The 19366-nt window shown below is 37.4% G+C and overlaps 1 protein-coding gene across 2 annotated transcripts in view; it reads left to right on the forward strand.

The window, feature by feature from the left end:
- Positions 1-19366, forward strand: part of gas7b (growth arrest-specific 7b) — a 41740-nt gene that overhangs the window by 2083 nt on the left and 20291 nt on the right. The window contains exons 2-5 of one of the 2 annotated variants that reach the window (XM_079476509.1): positions 9472-9574; positions 15621-15698; positions 17732-17817; positions 19259-19312. In XM_079476509.1, coding sequence (XP_079332635.1) covers positions 9472-9574; positions 15621-15698; positions 17732-17817; positions 19259-19312 — 321 coding nt within the window. The remainder of the gene's footprint in view (positions 1-9471; positions 9575-15620; positions 15699-17731; positions 17818-19258; positions 19313-19366) is intronic. The other variant, XM_079476510.1, reaches the window with a different exon arrangement.

The following is a 19366-nucleotide window of genomic DNA, read 5'->3' on the forward strand; positions in this document are numbered from 1 at the left end:
GTGATGACATCAGTTCACATGTTGGTGAAAAGTATAGAATGAATAAAAGATTGAAATCATAGAGGCATGGAGTCTGTTTATATATAGCCTACTAATGATTTTTACAATTATGCATTGTTGCAAAACAGCTTTACATACAGTTAGAAATTGGTTACTGTAATACAGAGTGATAGATAAAAAATAGATAAATAAAAGACACAATATTTGGTATTAAAGGGGTAGTTCACCCAAAAATGAAAATTCTGTCATCATTCACTCCCATTCACCATTGTCCCAAACCTGCATACATTTCTTGGTTCTGCTAAACACAAAGGAAGATATTTGGAAGAATGTCAGTAACCAAATCTAATCCCCCATTGACTCCCATAGTATTTATTTTCCCTACTATGGCAGTTCAATTCAATTTTATTTTTATAGCGCTTTTCACAATGTGCATTGTTCCAAAGCAGCTTTACAGTGGAAAATAAGAAACCGAAATACACAAAAAAAGGTCAAACACATAGATAGTACATAGTGTTTATATAACAAGTTAAATTATTCTAGTAAATAATATCTAATAAATGCAGACTCCCGGTGGTTTATTTAGCATATTTTGTATTAAGTGAATGCTTGGCTGAAAAGATGTGTCTTTAATCTAGATTTAAATTGGGCGAGTGTGTCTGATCCTCGTATAGTATCAGGAAAACTATTCCAGAGTTTAGGTGCTACGTATGAGAAAGCTCGGCCCCCTTTGGTGGATTTAGTTATTCTAGGTGTTATCAAAAGTCCTGAGTTTTGAGATCTTAGAGAGCGTGGTGGGTTGTAGTGTGATAGAAGCTCTGTTAGGTAGGTAGGGGCTAAACCCTTTAAGGCTTTATACATGATTAAAATAACTTTAAAGTCAATACGATACTTAATGTGTAGCCAGTGAAGGGTTGATAACATTGGGATTATGTGATGGTATTTTTTTGGACCTGGTTAGAACTCTGGCAGCTGCATTCTGAACTAATAGTAGTTTGTTTATTGATAATGCAGGACAACCACTAAGCATTACAGTAGTCAAGTCACATATGCATGAATAAGCTTCTATGCGTCAGCAACACATAGAATATTTCGTAATTTGGCAACATTTCAAAGACAAGGCTGTCTTTGTGACATTTGAGATGTGATTTCGAAATGACAGGTTGCTGTCTAATATAACGCCTAGATCTTTTACTGTAGTTGTTGGAGTAACAGTACATCCTTCAACTTGCAGGTTATAATATGAAATATTCGGTTTACGTGTCTTTGGTCCGATAAGTAATATTTCTGTTATTTCGGCAGTAAATGGGGATGAGATCTGTTGTTCCAATCCTGTATACATTCCTTTGTTCTGTTAAACACAAAAAAAAATATTAAGAAAAATGATACCAACTGAGATTTCTGGGGTACCCTTGACTTTAGTAGAATTGTTTTAAATGGTAGTCAGATGTGCGACAGAACGTTTGTTTTCCTAAATTATTTGTGTTCAATAGAACAAAATAAAAACACTAATATAAAACAATTGTTCTAAATGGGAATGCCCTGGAAATGTCTGTTGCTAACATCCTTTCAAAAATCTTTCTTTGTGAACAAAGGAATATATACAGGTTTGTTGAGGGGTGAGTAAATGAGACAGTTTGGGTCAGCTATCCCTTTAATGAAAGGAGGGGTAACAAGCTATTACATCCATTGTGCCTTTTTTATACTGTTAAACGTGCTGGGTCCTCAAGCTTAACGTGTTCAACTTGTTAAAAAACGGGTTGGACGCAGGACCTAGTATTACTGCGCTCGATACTGTCCGCCAGCATTACAACCTGTTTCTGAAAGTTTTTTATAAGTCTGGATCCCTGTTTCGAAACAAGGATCCTGTGGTTTTATTGGCCATTCTCCTGGAAGAGCACGTCCATGAATGAAACAGAGAGCGAGAGCCTATCCGCGTGTTTCCTTCCTGGAGAAGCCACGATGAGTGCCGCGGGTGATAATGTATTGTTGTTGTTTTAGCTAATAGAGCTAATAATGGCACCCAAAAGGTGTGTTTTAGGATGTGAGGGGAAAAATGCCTCAGTCAGGTTTACAAGGGACTCGGTGTCAGGACAGCAGTGGAGGCAGTTTGTTTATCCTGGACAAGAATATGTTTTTTTTAGTGAACTTCACTTCGAAGACGATTGTTTCTCAAATGAAGTCACATCCATCCGTAGTCGTTGTTGCTATGGTTCTTGTTCTACTACAGACTCGGGGTCCGATTCAGGATCACATATGTATGGCTCGATCAAACTGTAAGCCATAGTTAACTGTATTACAAGAACAAAACATCTTTGTGCAGTATTTACATCCATACAACAGCTGGCGGACTGTTACGCGAAGGCTGTACGTACTGGACTTTAGCTCCGCCCACGGGAACTCTGCTTTTTCGGAAACAATCGTACAGTTGTATCTGTCTTCTGTAAATGTGAGAAAACTAAAGACTTTTCGGAGATATGAAGAACGCAGTACTACTCTACAGGTACTCAAGATTAACATAAGATTGGCAGAAACTGCTTCCGTTACCACACCTTTAAAGTTAAATGTAGGATGTTTCTGAGGAATAAAACCCATGAAGCACTTTCAGCAGCCTCCCAGGCCACTGAGCAAGCCTGAGGTAAGCTGTTTGGTTTATATAAACCAGAATTTGTGTTCCTGTAGCTCAGTGGTTAGAGCATGTTGCTAGCAATTTGTGTTCCTGTAGCTCAGTGGTTAGAGCATGTTGCTAGCAACGCCAAGGTCGTGGGTTCCATCCCAGGAGTGCACATACTCTGAAACAAATGCAATGTAAGTCGCTTTGGATCAAAGTGTCTGCCAAATCCATAAATGTAAATGTATTACATTCATTGTAATTTATGTATATACATACACTGTATATATTTTATTTATACTTGATTTGTTGCCAAATATTTCTATACACTTCTTCCACCAAGACAATTCCTCTGTGAGCATGAGCACAACTGGCACTAAAGTTCATTCTGATTCTGAAATGTATTGTAACAGAAATCAAAGATAGATTCAAAGCAGTTCAGCTGAAGGTGAAATGCAGAGGGTAGCTGTACAAAACAGGCCTTGTTATCAGTGCACGTCTCAGCTAAGCCCACAGTGATAACTATTGTTTGCATCACAATCAGTGGGAGTTAGACACTTCGCTTCTAGCAAGAAGGCTGCAAGTTTAACATCTGGAGAAAGCAAAACAAAGCTCACCGTCAGTCATGCACTAGACTTTTCTTAAAAAGAGCGTTTTTTTTCCTTCTCTTCTGGTCTGCTTGGGCCTGGACAATTTTAACTCTCGCCCATTGCTTTAGACTTGAGTCATGGGTCTCGTGGTAATTAGTTCACAGGCAAGCGTGAGAAGTTTTAGTCTCCACAATGTGTCATTTTTCACACAGCCTTATAACTAACCGATGGCAAGAATCCGCTATTTCCCTCCGCTGTGACAGACTGAAATTCCGTTTTTAGTTCATTCCTTATGTGATTTCTTATCGAGCATATTCTTGCTGCAGATAAGCTTAAAAACACTCGCAGGTAGATAAGGGACATTGTCAAGGCCAAAGATTTTAAGCTTTTGACACGAGAACATTCAAAGAAAACGCACTAACCTGTCAGAAGAGGTTGTTATTAAGCGTGAAAGTGATTTAATAGATAAGTGAATAATAGGAAACAGACACTTTCCTTTGTATGCCCCTGATGGGCTGAAACTAAGGTGAATAAAAGGAAAAACTAAACTTTGCCTAAAAACACAGCGTGCTTAACAGTAAACACAAACTTACAATGAACGATATTTCTACTCCATTTATTTATCTTAGGTCATGTTCGTTTTAGTATTTACAAATACATTATTTTATTTAAAGGGCTAGAATGACGATTCACTTGATAATTCTTAGCTCAGATCAAAGTAAATACAAAAATTCAATTAAAAACTGCATGTTTCAAGCTGACATACAATTAAAAACCTGTTGGGTCTTTTAAGTGTGTCAGGACTTCCTTTCCTGAAGCCACGATATTAAGCTTTATGGCTTCCCAAACAGATATCTGATATATGGACATAAATGTAAAACACTTTTGTTCAGCTATGCAAATACAGTATATCCGATTTTTGTTTAGGATTCTTCCAATCTTCTATTATTTTGTCACTTTTTCATGTTTAATGTCTCCTCCAAAACTCTGGCCAGTCACACATCCATCTCCACAGTTGCATGCAAAAGAAGAACTGTTTGATTTTACACATGAATGGTTCACTGTTGTCAGCATGAGGATAGGTTGAGTCACACAGGCATGTGGAAAAGTGTCTCTTTACTTAAGGACTTCGGTGTGATCCTCTTTTGAAATGCTGGAAGTTTGGTCATACATATGCAATTCTGGACTATAGTGATGATGTCGCAGTGACTCATAAGCATCTCTAACAGAAAAGGTGAAAAGGTTTTTCTTGACAATGTTGCCATTTTTAATATGCATGCCATTTCTGTTCTTAAGAGCATTTTAAATTGAGGGATGTTAGCATTCAGCCTTGCTGTTGTAAATTTGACCTTTAAAGATGCTTAAAGTATGTCACACGTAATGTAGCTATATTAATTACATATACAATTACTTACCACAGCAAACAAAACACAGAACTGGTGATTGATATATAAAGGTACCTGGGTGGAAATGTTGAAATATAAAAATATATATCCAACAATCATTGAATTGAGGGTTGAAAGGTCATGTGATCAAGGTGTAGTGAATATTTGAGTGCATGAAGGGGCCGATCCGCAAGATAACATTTTCGAAGCATTCCGTCCTTCAGGGTTTGACAGGTCAATCCTGATTTTCCAAGCAGGATGCCAGAGTCTGTGAATGAGCCATGAAGTTTCAACAAAAAAATCTGAGATTTTATTTTGGGTGTGGGATTTTTGTATATTCAGATATAGATAGAAAAACAACCATGTTGACCTCTGGATACACTTAAATGGAAGTTTGGGGTCTGATATTCAGTTTTGAGGGAATAACATTCCCTCAAGATTAAAAGCATTTATTTAAATCAAAGCGCAACAAAGTTGAAAGCGCAACAAAGTTCCCCAAGGATGTCACTATGTTTGTAAATTATGAATGGCATATGTTCATCGTTTATGGGTCTTGGAGGCACAGACAGTCTGTCATAAACATATGCGGGCAGCCAGAAGCAAATTTGGAATCTTGCGAATAGGCACTCAAAATCTGGATCTATGCATTTTTTAATCCTGCATATGCCAGGCCAAGCTGGCACAGCGTGCCCCTTTAAATCCACCAGATACTTTTTGTTAAGAGGTACAATTTGGAGAAATGTATGTACAGTAGGCCTAAACCGTAATCTCAGTTGCATTTAGGGCGTTTGTTTTTTGAAGGTCCAGTGTGTAGTTTTTAGGACCTATTGACAGTTATGTTTTTATGACCTTATGTTTATATCTAGAGACACCACAGGTGTTTCTACAGTAGTCCTTAATGTACACACTGTTCTTCAGAGCAAATTTCGTATATACTTTATCTCCTTCGGCAAAGAAGCAAAACGTGTCGTCATCTTTGTTCTGTGTTAGCCACCGTATAATGATTCGAAAGAGACGAGTGGAGTGAGCCGTTAGTTGCAATTTGCAACGTTACCACTAGATGCCCCTGAAATCTCCTCATTGCTCCTATAAGAGCAGTTTATTTTGATATTGGCCATTAGGGTTATTATGACATGGCATATTGACTGATGTGCAGATTTGCTCAATGTAGCCACAGGAAATGATTAAAAGCATTTACATCTTCCCTTTGTTTTACAGGAAGCAAACACATAATGTAATTTAACGCAGACACATCCCATAAACAACCCCACGCGTTTGTTTATTTGTTCAATAGTTTGGTTCAATGATGCTTTCAGCTGCCAGCATTAATCTCAGCTCCATTCCAAACGTCTTACCACATTTATCTCCATTCTGTAGATTTCAACTCTAAAAATAAATGAGCAACAGCTAGGAGTTAACAATAAACAGGGTTTTCTCCTGTGTGTAGTGGAGAACATTTGATCTGATTAACTCGCAGTGTCTGAGTTTTTGTTTGGAATGTTTATGTCCCACCAACAGGTCTTTTTATCACCAGGAAACAACTCCAGAGGAAAGTGAGATTTTTACCACAGTATCTTTGACCTCAGTAACTTCAGTGTTTCATTGCACTCCCCCTTAGAGTCCCGATAAAGGGAACAATTTTGCCTAAATAATATGTTCTTCAATGCTTACATGTGAGCTGAGAGTGTCAGAGTTTTTTAGGAATGTGTAGTTAAAAGGGTATAATGGATCTTTATTCACAATCCAAGTTGTGTTATGTTTTAACTTATTATTTGATCTCCCAGTGCCAAGTTTTTACGTTCCCAAAACTACATTTAGAAATGGCTTGATTATATATTTACAGGTTCATTTTTGCATCAAACGAAAATCCAATAGATCAATGTTCTGTACAATTATGAACAATCAAGTCATTTATGCCGCGATATGTGTTCCATGTGGCTCAAAGCATGAGTTAAATGGACGAAAGCTTGTTATGTAATAATCTTCGGTTTAGTCAAACTCTCAGAATGTAGCTGAGAATGTGGACTTCTACATAGCACATTTGATTCAGCATCTTGCAGTGAAGACCAGGTTGACTCACACATTATCCTACCCACACATTCTTAACTGGCTGAAAGTACGAGTGGGAAACCTCTATGACCTAAGCTGAAGGACTACTGCCAACTTCTCAAGTACAACAGAGAATGCAGGAGGACATGCAAATACCTAAATTACATGTGCCTCATGCTATACGTTTTTTCTTTTGATCTTTCTCCATCTTTTTCTGTATTTTCTCTGTGTAGATAGACATAGTGGCACAGTCAAAATAAATGTGTGACATCATCATGAAGGCACATGTACAACGACTCAAGAAGTATTTTGATAAAGCTTAATCACAACTACTGAATGAATATCATTGCAGAAAACAACAAGCAAAATATCAAGCCAAGCTCAAGTTATTTAAGCACATTATTATAAAAACATTCTAGTTTTAGATAAATCAGTATTCAGGTTTAAATCAATTGATATACAGGCCATTCATTTCAAATATATTTGATGAGTTTAACTGCTAGGAAACCTTTGTGAACTTTAAAAGGTCCAATGTTAGAATTTTAGCGACATCTAATGGTGAAGTGGCAAATAGCAACCAATGGCTCACTCCACCCCTTTCTTTTGAAGCACTGCGGTGACTGACACAGGACAAACATGTCGTCACTTTTCCGTTTGACGTAGATAGTGTATTTACGAAACGCACTCTGTAGAGCAGTTTGTCCGTTTATGGCTCCTGGTGAAACAACATGGCGAATTTCATTTAAGTGGACCCGCGGTTTATGTAGACATAAATAGCTCATTCTTAGGTAATAAAAGAAGAACACTACATAGTGTAAAGTCTGAACACATAGCTATGTATATTGTATATTATATTGCATTTCTGTCAATAGATCCTCCAAAACATTTAGCATGGGAGCTTTAATGCAATGGAAAACATTTTTACATCATTATCAGGGCTCTAGACTGTGACCAAAATGCTTGCAAATGCGACCGTTTTTTATAATGTGTCAAGTAAAATTTCACAGGGTTGCATTGGTGCGTGTGCGTACACAGATTTATTTAAACATTTAAAGTGATTTATCAGTCATGAACGACTCGCTTGTGGTAAGTACAGGAAAGAGCGAGCAGAGAGCTTGTGCACTCCCTTTGTCTCCAAACGAAAGTGCGTGTTCGTTTGATTCATGCAGTGTTGCGCAGACCGAACGGCATAAAAGCATTGCGGGACCGACGGCTCCATATGCTCACGGAACATTAGCCAGGTTTCCATTACCCTTGAAAATTCCCCAAAACTCCCAGGCATCAAAGAAAAGTTCTCGCATGAGGGTTTTTTTCAGGCAATACGATAAAGGCATATTTCACAAAACTCTAATGGAAACCCTTTTTGTCGTATTTACAAGTCACGTGGTTTATAAAAAAGTTCCATTCACGGTATGTATTGGCAGGAGATTTGGAAAGATAGGATGTATAAGAAAGTTATATGTTATATGATGCAGGAATGCAGGAAAACAAGTGAGTGCTGTATGGAGATTTATTAGGAGCAGTGTGGTAATATGAAAATATACAATGAAATTCAGACATTTCTCTTCACCTTTCATCACCTTAGCGGGCATTAAATTTTGTTTGCAACCTACCATGAAATTTACAAAGAAGAAGTACAGCCAGAATGACTTATCGCAAGAAGAATCAAAATAGACTTTAATCGCATAACATCAATTAATGGAAATACATATATTGTTTTAATCGACATTTAGAAAACATCGCTCAAATATGTAATGGAAACCTGGTTAGTAATTTCATATTCCATTTGTCCTGCGCAGCGCGTAATGAAGTCGAACATGTTGTTAATCATAAGCAAGGTCGGAAGACAGAATTTTACCTGATTAAAGCTGTGTGTGAATGTGCTTAAAACATGTTGCCTTTTCTTCCCTGACAAGTGTTCCGCACATGCTGCTGACATAAAGGAAAAACATGTCCAGTAAAGTGTTTTCCGTGTTAACAATCTTTTGCGGTGTCCTAACAGCTGTGAAAAATAAACAGTGTGTCAATGTCTTGATTTAAACCGATTCATTTTGTTGAAACCACTCCTATATCAAACATTGAACTCGCAATATTCTCTCTCTAAACCCATCAAACCAGTCACTCAAAACACTTCAGAACACAAGTGTGCTTAGACCATTTAACAAGAGTGGTTAGTAAGATTTACTATTTCATGTTTATTTATGACAATGTGTAGTAAAATACATATGTAATAATTTAGTTCTGGGTTACTTTTGAGTTTTGAGCAGGCTAATTGTATTTCATTTTATGTGGTGAAAATAAAGACCAGTTGCAAAATTACAGCTTTTTGCAAAGAGGGCAATAAAGGAGGATTGTGAAGAGTGATGGGTTATATTTGTGACAGATCTTTTCATAGCCAATATATAACTTGAACAAAATAATATAAACTGTATAAAATAACAAATACAATGTTTCTTTGCATGTATTGGACTCGCAAGTGTTAAAGTGCAAATATGAAGCGGACTATAGTCGATAATTTACGTGACAAATGAATGGTACGATTCCTCAACAAAGGTCATTATGCAAGGTCATGATGATTGCTATAAAAAGGGGTGCAAGCAATTTGTACGTTGCCAAATAAGAAAGTGGGTCACACAAATGGCAAACATGATTCTAGAGCCCGGATTATACATCTGTGACATAAACATCGAAGCACATTTGGGGGCACTGTGTTTGTGCAAGTCACATTTTGAGAAACTGTATCATTGGAAAGGGAGTTACTGTGTTTTATTTGAACTGTGTACACATTCAAATCCTGTAAAGATACAATTCTATATTTTTTCCCGTTCTGTCATAGAAGATAGTCTCCATGTTTCCTCTTGATGAGCCGCTGCCCAAAGACTGGAAATGCTACATGTCTCCACAGGGGCGAAGATACTACGTCAACACCGTCAGCAATGGTAAGAACCTGGTAACTGTTGTAAATAATATTTACAAGTTTCAAAACAGGAAAAGAAATTATCACAATTTCAAAGTAATACCATTGTGCAATATCTTCCGAGTTTAATCTACAGTATTCTATCCCAGTTGATGATAATGTGCGTCATTGCAAATGTAGTCTGAGTCTGATATTGAACAAAAGGTCTTTATCAGTGAAATGTCTCTAGAGCATGCATGCCATGTGGGCCTGGTACAGCCTGGTCTGAATGGATCAGAAGCTCGGTGAAGATATCCCCACTTCTCTTTCATTGTGTCTAAACAATCAGCATTGTACCTATCCGGAGCTATCAGCCATCCCACCATGTTTTTAACTCTTACCCCGTCCAAAATACATATGACTTTCTTTAAATATCTACAAAGAGCTGTTTAAATTCAACGCCTCGCAAAGCTGTTTTTCTCACCTTTGTCTCTGGGCTATTTTGACACATTTTAGATGTGTCTCTGAGGTTTACTTCCTCACATAGTGCAGAACACTGTTCATACTGATGTGATGCTAAAACAACCCTTACTATTATTATTTATTTTCAAGCAGCACAACTCAAATGTTCAATGCGCATACACCTAAAATTTGTTTTATCTTGCCATGAAAGTTACTATACGAGACTATACTAAAGTTTATACGACACAGCTGTTTGGGGGCTGATTTCAACATATTTCAAAGTACGCCTTTCAAAACAACACAGTTGTTATCTTCGTGTAAATTGTGAAAAAGCATAACTGTAAAAATGGTGATGTCAGGCACCTGCAACCAACAATTGTGACCTACAGGACTGTGTGTTTGTTTCACAACATACTAATGTTTCTCCTGTAAAGTGTAGATTTATTGCACCACCGGTGGAGACACATTGGAGGAATCCGAAATGGCATACTTCCTTACTATATAGCAGGCAAAAAGCAGTAGGCAAACTTATAGTATAAAACTTATTTTGCGTTTGTGTGTTATATGTACTGTATATTTGCCCTTTACAATATTATATATTGCTTAAATGTTATTTAACTCACAAATATAACAAACTACATAATAATTATTCACAAGATCATTTATCCAGGTGGTTTTAGCGGATACACTTTGGCGCAATTCAACTTTCTAATAACCTTTCATAAACAAATATTTATCAAACGCAAATAAGCCCTAAACCAATGAATTACTCAAATTAAATCACTTGTATATCCTAACGAAATATGAAGAGCCATGTAAAAATTGTGTAGTTTTATGGACAAGGAAAGATGAGGAGAAAGTGAAAGTTAAACATAATAAAACATACATATCACATAAAAACATCACAAAAGAGATTTACTCAGGTTGTTTTTAAAACTACAATAGAATACATATTGGAGCAACGTATCTATGTGAGAGACATCAACCAATAGGCAGAATACAGACAAAATAATAATTTGCAGCAGTTAAAGTCAAGCACGTTTTTGTTAGAAAAAGAACATTCCATTGGCATAATCATTCTTCACAATGGAAAGTATGAACGGGCCTGTTATTGGCGAGAAAACTGAGAAAACGCATCGCAAAATCACAAAGGTGTTGTATTTCTTTAAATTGTTTACTTTTATCAAAAGCATATAGCCCTACAAGGTAAAAATTTTATACATGAAAATAAAAAGCTATGAATGTGCTGTACTTGAAGAAATTTGAAAGCTTCGTTTGTACTTGTACCAATCCCATGTTACGGTGTTAATGCAACCTGTCCCTCATAACTTGAGTTGTTGCCCGTGTCATTACATCACATGGCAAATCTCTGGCCCTCTGGCACGAGTACAGTCGATGGCGGATATGCATCTCAAACGTAAGTTGCCAGCCACCCGCCATTGAAAAGGAACAGAAGGAGAATGACGTCGCATTATCACGTGAATATGGCGTACGAGTGCATTATTACTACACCCATTCAGGCAAAACAGTATGTAGCCATTTAGCCCTCATTAAGTACGTACTTGCTTAAATTGAGTACCTACTGCCATTTCGGATTCAGCCATTATTTACAAAGAGGTTTCAAAAGCACTTTAGGGCAACCTTAAAGCAACATATTGGAAACCACTCAGAATTCAGATTTCTTTTTAGCAACGCCCTGGCAACATCCTAACTGTGTCAGCTTGTCACGTAATGTAGTCACGGCCGGTGTGTAAAACATTCTAAATGAAATAAAGGAACATATGAATGCGTTGCGTTGTCACATTGCGTAAGGCTCTGAGTGTTTACTAAAGCATTTTTTTCCTGATGCAAGCATATTTTTTTATTGTTTGCAATGGGAGAAGCACGTTTTTAAGTTTGCGATGGAAGCTGGCAAAGCACTGAGTGTTTATTTCAGAGTTGGATGTTCGACGTCAATGCTGCCTTCATCAATGCCACCGGTTTTCCTCAGCCATCCAATTACAGTGCAGGAGAGGCAGGACAAACAGCACACAAACCAACCGGCACATTCTGCTAGTACAAACAACTGAAAAACCACGCAGAAGTATCTATGTATATACCAAATGAAGTCTATGGTCTACCACAAAGCGAATACTTTTTGATTAAACAAACTATCTGTGAATCAGATACTAGTTAAACATTACTTTAGTGGAAATTCCCTGTCATGGCAACCAAAGGACAGGTAGCAGCACTTATTTTTCCCCAGAAAGCTGTAATTTAAAAAGTTCATCAACTTTCATAATCAAAATCAGACATAGTCAATGAATTCAGGACATGTGCAAGGAGGACTGAACGGGACTACTACAGTTATACACCATTTAGATTGAGAGACTGGAAGATTGAATTCGTTTGACATTTAATAATGTACACTTTCAGCTCGGAAGCATCCAGATAATGAATTTTTAGACTTATGGTTTCCATTACAAGCATTTCCATGGTTTCCATTGGCATCTTAAAACAACTCCACCTTCAAACTGTGCATTCCCTAGCTAGGCTGTTAAAGCTAGTGAAGCTTGAAAACAAATCATTCTTCTAGCCAACCAATTACGTTAGCATGAGTAACACTAGCTGGAATGCACTGACCGAAACCTTTCTACTGTTTAGTCTAGCCATCCAAATCCATTCAAGCCGGTTTAATGATTATTGAGACATTAATGACTTATCTGCTCATCTTCTTGTGTTACACAATAACCTTGAAAGAAACACATGGAGGGTTGAACATCTTTAAAGCTAGTTGTTTTTTGTTGGATATGAAGTTTGTCAAGTCGTGAGCGGATGGTTTACTTTGGGTTGATGGCGTTTAAACAGATGGTTGTTATGTTGGGTGATCACCATGGTGACGTGTGTGTGTGGGGGAACACTGTCACTGGGTTGCCATGTGTTGCGTGATTTCCTTCCTGTTCACAGTGTCATGCGGTTTGTGGAGGTGTTCCTCTGCTGGCCATACACATGATGAATTAAGTAAAATGAGAAATGAAAAAAAAAAATAGTAACATGAAAAAAGTGCATTATGGGCAAGATAAAGTGGTAGCCCTGCTTCTAGTGTCACCAAATGGAATTGCAAAAATACAGACGGTTTTGCTATTTTCTAACAGCTTGCAAAAGGCCAAACGTCTCTTTTGGTATTGAATTCAATTCAGTTTTATTTGTAGAACGCTTTTCATAATGTTGCATTGTTTCAAAGCAGCTTTACAGGAACAACGACAAAACCAAACAAAAGTTAGTATTAATATCAAAATAGCATGGGTCCATCTTTGCTCTTGGTTGGTAAAAGAACTACCGTCAAGGGCCAGATTTAAACACAGGGCACAAAAAAGTGTGTTTAAAACCTAAATATAGAAATAAAACTGCTTGTGCGTTTCTTATGTAATGTTCTAAAATGTGCTTAGGTGGAAACATAGCTGTTGGTCGGGCATAAAAAAACTAACCCCACACAAACCCCAACCATTGGTTTAAATGAACCAAGAATTTTCTTTAGTCCATTTAAACCAATTGAAGTTACACATCAGGTTCAACAGGAATACTCAAACAGATTGTCACAGTGTGTTCAAAACGCAAACGCAGACACCAAGGGGTTAAGAGAAACAAATTTTATTAATACAAAAACCCACGAGGGGGTCGACAGAAAATAAACAAGGAACCAAGGTTAGAAAATATACACTTCCCGCAAGGGGGCAAAACAAAAGCAAAATTTGAATCAACAAGACTTACTAAATCACACGGACTGGGCAGGAACAAGACGGACTGGGCAGGAACAAGACGGACAAGGTAACAGGGAATCAATCAAAACGAACCAGCACATGACAAAACACAAGAGGGCCTTGGGGGAACTAGCAAAGGATAATTCCATATGGCAGGTGACGGGAAGCAACACTTCCCCTTCAGGACACATGGCACAAAGTCAAAACAAAGACCACGTGTCTCCACACATAACACAACAAGCACAAAAGACAATGAACTGTCATGACTCCGTCCACAAAACTAGAACACTCATGACAAGACAGAAAGAATCATGACACAGATTATAATCTAAATAAATGAAGAGAAACACCTGTCAAATTCCTTTTAATGTTACATTTAGGTGCTTTTATCCAAATCAACGTACAAAAGTGATATTTGTTATCATCATTGATGACACAAATTTGCATAAAATAAGATCTGGTGGTTGTTGTTGCAAATTCTACATTCTGATAAGATCAAATACGGTTTCTTATTGTTTAACTCAACACTCGCTACTTTGGTAGCTTGAAGAATGACACAATGAGACAATGCAGATGGTGGTAAATTAAAGATGAACTCGGAACAAATAAGTAGGCCATTATTCACTGCTCACAATGTCCAAACCACAGTGTTCATGCCAGATTGGAAACACATGATAATGTCCCATTTTGGCTAGAACATCAGTGGCTCATGAGTATAACGTACAATAGATGTCAAGCCCAGTTATTTCTTTCCAATCACTCAGAGTTTGTTTGAAGTAAATCATTTGACTAATCAGGTTCATAGAGGCCTGTTGCTTGGTAACCAGTTTTTCTGTTGCATACAGCCATGAATCTCTCAGATGCCCGTCGAGCTGTTTTCTGACTTACTTCAAGATTCTATATATGATCCACTGCGTGATTAAAACATGGTTTTAATTAAAGAAAGTCATTCGATTCAGGGGTATTAAATACATTCAAGATACTATAGTGGAACGTTATTGATGTTCATGATAAGAAAACATTATGAGAATGGCTCTGGATTCAGGAATATATTAAAATCTTTGAACAATGAAAATTTTTTTTTCGTTAAATTGTATTTATATTCGTAATATCTGAAGAGTTTCTCCATCCATGTCGATGTCCAAACTGAATGCCTCTCTGCCAGAACTTTCCCCCATCCATGTCATTTGAGATGAACTGATGTCTTTAGCGATTTTTCACTATATAACATAATAAGCCCTATATGAAAATGCTGATCTTAAAATAGAACCAAGCTTTTGAGAATATCTTCATTGAGCTCTGGTTTAATAACGCAGCTTGTTGATCTACAGCACATCAAATGAGTTTTCGCTGGATGTGGATTTTGCGACATATGCGACACAGATTGAACCTTGCTACTTTATCTACATTTGTATTTTATAGCGGGGCAATAAATGTAGAATGTACTACAAAGTACACAAAAGCATTAGTAATTACATTGTTTATTTTTAGATTAGTGTCTCATGCACTGGACAATTCAATATTGCCAACAACCTGGCTCCAAAACAACACACAGAAACATGCAGGTTTTGGTCGGGGAAAGCGGTTTAAAATGCTACATGATTTGATTTATTGTAAATAAAATTACAGTTCCAAAACAACGAAATCACAACCCAAACCCATTTGTACTTGATTCACTTAAAACTTGTTTTTAAGCAAGTTACTGAAATGTTATTTTGGGAAAGAATTGGATTGTGCCCCCACATACCCCATATGATCACAGAGTCTGAATTGTGCATTAAATTATTACTGATGTTACATTTATTGAGCGCTACAGTTATCTCCCCTACAGTAAAAAGACTGATGATGTAATTAACAGAAAACGGCTTTCGTGCTTTTGTTTTTCAGAAACAACATGGGAGAGGCCATCCAGCGTTCCTGGAACCCCCAAAACTCCAATAAAACATAAGAACTCTGGACCCACAGGTAAAATGCTCTGGAAATCTGTATGTATAGAGGGTTTTCAATATTTAATGTTCAAATTGCATGGATATGTCTTCACTTCACTGCAGCTCTCAGAGGCAGCATGAATGGGGAAATGGAAAGATATGGATGATATGTGTATACAGAATGGAGAGCATTCTCTCGCAGTGTTTTTGGCCAGAGGCGCTTTATCTCTGCTACAGGGTGCATTGAATTCCACAGAGGCCTGTGATTACAGATTTCCTCTGTTTCTATTTTATCTGTGGCTTGGAACAGTGGAGCCACATGGTCTTGTGTTAGTATCAAGCAGCGAATATCCACAACATTCACAACAGAATACAAATTTCATCATTGACCCATCCTCATGCAATTTTAAACCTGAATGACTTTTATTCTTCTGAATCTCTGAATTTGCTATTTTTAAGGAAACTGAAAAAAAACACTGTACTTTTTAAATGATTGCTTAGATATTTGTAAAACCCAGTGACAAACATAATAATGATGAATGGCTAAAAACTAAAAATCACAAAATAAGGATATACAAGATACAAAATATGGAAACCCAAGCCGTTCTGGGGCACCACTGCCTACCACAGTTTGTTGTTTTGAATGAAGGTAATGATACACGCTTGACACGTAACATTTCTGGGGTGCGTTTCCCAAAAGCATCGTTCCGTCGTTCCAGCATAGTTCAACGATTCAAGTGTTTCCCTAAACAATAGTTTCAACGATCAATCGCAAGCAGCAAAGTTGCGTGGTTGTAACCACAGGTCTTACAAGCATCATGCTTTTGAGCAAACTGAGCAAGCAACATGCAGTCCATTCCATGTCCATCATTCGAAATATATACAAATTTAATTTCACATCTTTTAGGTTGAGTACTGTTGAGACCAGCGAGTAATGTCGTTGTTCTGGAAACGCCCCCCTGGTTGGATTTGACTATCAAGAAGTTTGTCTTTTCTTGACCAACCACCTCCCGATTTTTTACAGCGAAGTTGCATCCTTGTCATATATTTCGCTTTCAGATGTTGTTTACTGATTCATCCAACCTTTAGTCTGGCCTGTTATAGACGCACTGCAGTGTGGTGTATACATTTAAGTGTATACCATTAACGAAATATAAGTCGCTTTAAATACAGAACGTAAGTGCGTGCTCATTATGGGGCCCCCACAGATTTGTGGTACACCACTGCTTAAAATCACTTTAGGTGATTAGAAATTGGGTCTTAATGATAAAGCAATGCTTTTTCTCAGTGTCAAGTGTCTTTTGCTACTAGGGATTTTGATGGTCAGATGCAAAAACACAGATCAGCCTAAGATTCGACATTAGAAAATACAAATACTCCCTAATAGAGCATTTACTGTCTTCGCCTCCGTTCTGAGCCTCATCATTCAGTGTTTAGTGCTCTTCTTGATTTGATTTGCACCGGCGATCACCATTTTTTAATGTCTACGAGAACAAAGACGACCCAGTCTACGGTTAATGAAATTAAGCCCCGGCTCAAGAAAGATTGAGTTTCATTTCACAGACTGAGGACGGAAACAGTATACCTTTCTGCTTATTATGCCATATGTGAAACCTCATTATTTGGAATGAACTTCTTTACAAACAATATAAAACAAGTACCTGATGGATGGGTAAAAATAAAGCCTTTTAAGGTTAAAATTACTCTTAGATCAGTTAAAATAAGTGTTTGAGACCTTTTTTCAACCCACACACCTTTTGTGGGTTGAAGTAAAAAAAGTCAAACTGCCGTTTCCTGAAAAATCTAAACCAGCATACTATATACATATTATATCGCTCAATACCAGATTTTTGTTTATTTTTAATCGAAGGTTAGGGATTGCAACTTTAAAGTAAAGGTGCTTGGTCTGTGAAGCTAAAAAAACAGCTGTGAACAAAAGTAATTCACTGTTGAGTTGTTTAAGGTTTGACGTTACAAAAACAGAGCTTCGTTTTCATATTATCATGTGTTTTCTTTTTGACATCAGTTCAAGAGGAAAAGATTATAATCAGTCCTGTTTTTTTATTACAGTGAATGGATTTCATGGCAATGGTAGCCCATTGCATCAGACTGAGCAGTCACATGTGCTTATGCGAAAGTCAAGCACAGAACAACAGGTATGGATGATCTCTCAGATGTGGTCTATTCCGCTGGTCACATCAAAATGTCAAGGCAGATGCTCTGTTGAGCTTGAAATCCATTTTATTGGTAGCTCTTACCTTTAGTCTCTTTACATAAGTACTGACAGCTCTTGAAATCCATCTAAGGTCATAGCACATTATTGAGTGAAGTTTCAGTTATTGTATCGAATTCTGTCATTTTATGACTATTTTATCAATTTTGCATTTTGTTAGTGCATACAGTCGTTTCAATGCATTCTGATATTTTATTTAAATGAAATTGTGTTGGCATTGGCACAATACTGGGTCACCAACAACAACACTGGTTATTTTATGAGGTGGTTAATACACTAGTTTTACAAGATGTCGTCGGTGAGCTTTCGGGACGCCAGGGTCAGCAGACTAAACGGTTCTAATGTCTTATGTCGTGTCGCCTCGGTCGCGTCAGGTGTAGACACGGTGTCGAGATCAACAGAATGTTTTGTTTACGTTGCTTAGGGTGTGAAGCAATACATAAAAACATTAGGAGAAGTGATCATAGCTGTGTCGTATCGTGAATAAACCAGTGACAGCTATAGAGGTTATGCATTGACGTCACTTTCCCAAGTGAACGCGAAGCTGTGGTAAAACACGCGAGGAGAAACATAGAAACCGAGACTAAGACATGCAATTATTTATTTAAATATGATGTTCAATTGTGATTTATGCCAGCGATATTAAAAATATCTGCCTTCCCCCATTCAAGTAGATAAGACAGTGCGCCTTGCTATGATGTAACCATATGCATTGCAAACATGGCCGCCGAGTGGCACCACTTCCGTAAATGGACTTTGGTTACGTTTTTTCATTTGTAAAAATGTTTAAAGCTCTCTAATTTGTAACTAAGTCACTTCGAATAAATGTAAATTTAATGTAAGAATATTTTTACTATTTGCATAGTTTGAATTTAAATGAAATTGCCACCTCGTAAAATAACTTAATGTTAAGTTTGGAATTTGTTTTCTGAAGCGGATTAGTCAATTTTGGAATGTTTTTTCCAAAGCATTTGAATAATCCAATATAATAACACAATACATTCACACTTCACACGGCCTATAATGACCATTTTATACAGCGCTGTCAATACAATGTATTTCATAGTATGACATGCACTTTTTAGCTCCAAGCACAAACATTTTGAAACAGCAAACATTGCTTGTCTTTCGCTTTCCACCCACCCACTCTCTTTTCCTTCATCCCTGAATACCTCAGGGTGGGGATGATAACTTATACAGTGTAGCAACTCGCATCACACAAACAAACATATGCAGCACCCCCTCCCAAACTCAAGCAACAACAACTCGAACAGCAGGAGCCACATCGTACCACCGACAACACAGACATCATGTCTGACTTGGAGCGGAGATTTGACACCGGGTTTTTTTTTGTTTTTCCTCAGAGTCCTGTATCTCCAACACCCACCAGAAAGCTGGAGCGGGAATCCACACTAACTGTGAGTACAAGAAAAACACGCAGCAACACACAAGTCCACATTTCACTCCAATCT

The sequence above is a fragment of the Barbatula barbatula genome (assembly GCF_947034865.1).
Source record: "Barbatula barbatula genome assembly, chromosome: 16".
NCBI lineage: Eukaryota > Metazoa > Chordata > Actinopteri > Cypriniformes > Nemacheilidae > Barbatula > Barbatula barbatula.